Below are 4,509 nucleotides of genomic sequence, written 5' to 3'. Positions count from 1 at the left end.
CAATCAGCAATCTACCTGCATTCATAAAAGTCAATCATTAAGTTAATAAAATAAATCCAGGTAGAAATTAAAAACAAAATCTATACCTCTGATCTAAGGGTTATAAAACTAAATCGTTTGTTCGTGTAACACACCTAAATTCTGGTTACCACTTAATCCTAATAACATATCTTAGAGCTTGTTGGCATCACTGGTAAATATTTGACATTTCGTTTTATGTTGATATAAAATGTCTTGGTTGTTAAATTGAGTTTTGAGTTTCTCACTGCAACTAGAAAAAGTTGTTTCAATTATTTACCTTTATTTCCTCCCAGTTAAAATATAAAAACTAAATAAAAATGTCAACAGAAGATTGGCAAAGTCCTAAATTTCGGCAAAGTGTTGTTTTTAAAATGTAAGTGTTTGTTTTTAATCAATTTAAATGAAGTTAAAAAATCAAGAAAGTTTTTATGATCTTTTTCATTTGATTTCATTGCAGCAATGAAATGCTTCAGACCACTGGATCTGATCCTTCGAAAAATGCCACCGTAATGGAGAATCATATCTATAAGAAAGCCCGCAACAAGGATGAATATCTTGGTTTGGTTGCTAAGTTATTTATGCATTTCAAAGAAATGGTTAGCCGAAGTAAGTGAAGAAATTTCCAATTTAAATCAATTGTTCTTTTAATTTTATTGATTTTGTTTTTTCTGGTCTTTCTAAAGGTAGCACAGCGGGGAAACCACAACAACCACCCAATGCTGATATGGGTAATTCTAATGTGATGCAAGATCCACTCAATGCACTACAGAACCTCGCAACTCAGGGTAATCGAAATACCCAGATGGGCCCAATGGGAGGTGGTCAACCGAATCAAATAGCACCTGGTGCTGTTGTCGGTGTGAATGCAGCTGCATCAAATCTTCTACAGAGTCTGAATCAGGTAAGAAAGAGAAATTTCCGAGGTACAGTAATAGCAAATTTACATTTAACTGGTTTCAATTTTAGCAACGACCTGGTCAGCAAATGCAGAATATGCCAGGCATCCGCAATCAAATGAACGTGCCGATGGGTCCGAATGGCCCTCAAGGTAACGCCGGTCCCAATAGCATGGTCCCTCAAATGGGAAATAACATGGGCAATGTAAATCTCAACATGATGGGCAATCAACCCCAGCAAATGAATCAAATGGGAATGCCTGGACAAATGAACCAAATGGGAGGCAATCAGATGCAAATCAATGCAAATATGCAAGGTCAACCAATGGGCTCCATGAATGTCCCTCAAATGCCAATGAATTCAATGAATCAAAATCAAATAAATGTAAGTTAGACACTTGAGTGGTTTTTCATCAAAATATTTTCTTCAATTGGATTTTCTTGTACAAATTCCAGATTGGTCTGAATCATCCGCAATTGAATCAGATGATGACACGAATGAACAACAACGCACCGATGAATGTTGGACCACAAGCTGTCAATCAGGCAATGCACAATCAAATGAACGCCGGACAGAATATGCCAAATATGCCGCAACAGGGGCAAATGCACCCGAATAGTGTCAATGCTGGACCACAAGTTGGAATGCCTCAAAATCCTGGACAAGGAGGTAAGTTGTTGTAAAGTCAATAGAGACAAATCAGTTGTTAATATCAATTCTTTGTCTCTAGGAAATATCAATCAAATCATCAATATGCCAAACATGCAACAGAAACAAAACATGCCCATCAATCAGGGTGGTGCAATGTTCCCTGGAAACCGTAATGTTGGACAGACACAGTTCTTGCGTCAGAGTCCAAGTCCTACGGTTGCTTCGCCCGCTGGTATGGGTCAGCAAATTCCACAAACGCAACAACAATTGCAGCAGCAGCAATTGCAACAGCAGCAGCAGCAGGCTGCCGCACAGCAACAAGCTCAGCAGCAACAGGCTCAACAACAACAACAGCAGCAACAGCAACAACAACAGCAGCAACAACAACAGCAGCAGCAACAGCAGCAGCAGCAACAACAACAGCAGCAGCAACAACAGCAGCAACAGCAGCAGCAACAACAACAGCAGCAGCAACAACAACAGCAGCAACAGCAGCAGCAACAACAACAGCAACAGCAGCAGTCTATCCTACCCAATCCGCAGATGATCCCAAGTCCTGCATTGGTGCCCTCATCATCTCCACAAATGTCCACTTTGATGAGTAACAATCCACGATGTAAGTTCAAAAATGTCCAATATTTTGCTACGTTCTTCATCTAATTCAATTTTTTTGTTTTTTAAACAATAGCCATTCGTCAATCCCCAAATCCAAATGCTCCTTTAAACACTCCTGGACAAGTTTCAGCGACCAGTCCATACAACTCCCAGGAAGACATTCTCTATCGAGAAAAATACAAACAATTGACCAAATACATTGAACCTTTAAAGCGAATGGTTGCCAAAATAGGAAACGACGGTAAGTAAAACCTCTCATGGAATTGAACTTAAAAAATTTGATTTTCATAATCCTCTCGAATCTTTGCAGATGTTGAAAAGATTACAAAAATGAGTAAGCTGCTGGAAATTCTTTGTAATCCATCCCAAAGAGTTCCTCTCGAAACCCTTGAGAAGTGTGAAATCGCTTTAGAGAGAATGGACATTGTTTCCTCTTATGGAACACAATTTGGGGTATGTTAAGAAAAAAATATTGCTTAAAATAAAAATCTATAACATATTCTTTTCCTCATTTATAGAAATCTACAAATCCACTTGTGGATGTCATAAATACAACTCTCCAAAGTCCTATTGTCAATCACACAATGCAACGAACTTTCAAGCCCAGTTTAGAGCTACTCTTTGGCACCGATATCAGTGCTCCAACCCCAGCTAAACAGGCTCGTCTCCAGCACGAGGAAACGCCACAAGATATTCCTCACGTTTTGCAAGGTGAAATCGCACGTTTGGATCAGAAGTTTAAAGTTTCTCTAGACACGTCTTCTCAGAATAATAACAAAACAATTAAATTGATTTGTTGTTTAGATGATAAACGTTTACCATGTGTTCCACCAGTTAGTGTTAATATTCCAGGTTTGTTTCCTTTCGATAACATTATTGTTTTTCTATTTTTTTAAACAAAAGCTTTGATTATCATTTAATTTTTTTTATTTTATTTTTTGCAGAGGAATATCCATTCACATCACCAAACTGCTCTCTCACAGAACAAGAGTACTCAGCAACTCCATTTTTATTGGCCGTTCAAAATGCACTCATGGCAAGAATTGCCAAGCTACCAAAGTGTTATTCTTTGTCGCATCTATTGGACACTTGGGAGATGTCAGTGCGTCAGGCGTGTTCTCCAAATGCTGTTGCTATTAATGATTTTACTTCTTTATTTGGAATGTAGACTTAAATATAGACCAATAGTTAAGAGTACATAAATAGAATATTTAAACTCTATTTTTTATTTTGAAATAAATTATATAACAAATATTAATATGTATGTATAGAAATGAATATATATACAAGGGCATTATGGATAAAACAATTTTTAATAAATTAATTTTAAGTCGAAAATTCAATAAATTAGAGTGTATTTGGAAACCTTAATAATTATTGGCGTTTTTTTTTATTTGATTTGATTTGAAAGCGAGGTTTATCAAGTCAAAGGGAAGGTTCAGACAATCATGCCTATTTCGGATGTCGTCTTGTTTTTTCGACGACTCTCGTTTTCTCTGTCGTGTCGTTTTTTAAGTGGCATTCCATATGTAAGTGATTCGACGCGACGAATTTGTAGCAGATTTTTAAAATTAAAGTCTAAATAAAAAATCATTGTTTAATGTTTAACAAATGCGGTTTTATTTAATTATTGGTAAATAAATAAGTAATTAAAATGATAAGTGTAGAAATGTATTAAAAAACGATGAGCGATAGTGATGATGATGATTAAAAAGATGGAGTGCGGAGTTTTGAAAAAGGACAATTAATTATAAAAAGAAAGCAGATAAGACAAACCTCAAATCCATTTGCCTGATTCAAAGTGAGTTCACTTTTTATATTGAATTGTATTGAAACTTTTGTACCCTTTAACAGATTGATTGTCCAAAGAAGCATTTCGATTTGTGTTGGATGAAATAAATACAGGGGTACCGAATCGGCAACGTTCATTATCGATTCCAATCATATTGAGGCTCACAGTCACCTTAAGAATTCTAGCGGTCGGAAGTTTCCAACACGGCGCTGGCAACGATTTGAATTTGGGAATAGCTCAACCAACAGTTAGCAAATTCTTTAAAGAAACCATAAACGTCATGGAAGTTCATATTTGCCACAAATGAATTCGATTTCAAGTGACAGATGCGAACAAATCTGAAGTTAAGCTTTGCTTCCTTAATAAGAGAGGATCCTGGCGATATTTAATGTGTGGAATTTTCATGCTCAAAAAATAATACTAACACTTTTACTATAACAGAAAAAGGTTTCTATAGCATCAATGCGATGTTAGTGAGTATTTTGCTTATTTTTGTTGGTAATTATTTTTTTATTTCAATACCGAGGTTTGCG

The 4,509-nt window shown here is 36.2% G+C and overlaps 1 protein-coding gene across 1 annotated transcript; it reads left to right on the top strand.

Annotated features, from left to right (window-relative positions):
- The first annotated feature begins 246 nt into the window (after window positions 1-246).
- Window positions 247-3,558, top strand: LOC129948866 (mediator of RNA polymerase II transcription subunit 15-like). The gene is made up of 10 exons (XM_056059996.1): window positions 247-394; window positions 479-627; window positions 705-922; window positions 988-1,302; window positions 1,374-1,587; window positions 1,649-2,185; window positions 2,258-2,425; window positions 2,495-2,637; window positions 2,703-3,036; window positions 3,129-3,558. Exons 1-10 carry the CDS (start codon window positions 339-341, stop codon window positions 3,350-3,352), a joined length of 2,358 nt encoding a protein of 785 aa, XP_055915971.1. The 5' UTR covers window positions 247-338; the 3' UTR covers window positions 3,353-3,558.
- Window positions 3,559-4,509: the final 951 nt, after the last annotated feature.

Source organism: Eupeodes corollae, chromosome 3 (assembly GCF_945859685.1).
Source record: "Eupeodes corollae chromosome 3, idEupCoro1.1, whole genome shotgun sequence".
In the NCBI taxonomy this organism is placed as follows: domain Eukaryota; kingdom Metazoa; phylum Arthropoda; class Insecta; order Diptera; family Syrphidae; genus Eupeodes; species Eupeodes corollae.
This window is presented reverse-complemented; position numbering and strand designations above follow the sequence as displayed.

Coding starts and splice junctions, on each gene's coding strand:
- LOC129948866 (XM_056059996.1), top strand. CDS start 339: ATGTCAACAGAAGATTGGCAAAGTCCTAAATTTCGGCAAAGTGTTGTT. Junction 1,303..1,373: donor TGAATCAAAATCAAATAAAT/GTAAGTTAGACA, acceptor TACAAATTCCAG/ATTGGTCTGAATCATCCGCA. Junction 2,426..2,494: donor TGCCAAAATAGGAAACGACG/GTAAGTAAAACC, acceptor GAATCTTTGCAG/ATGTTGAAAAGATTACAAAA.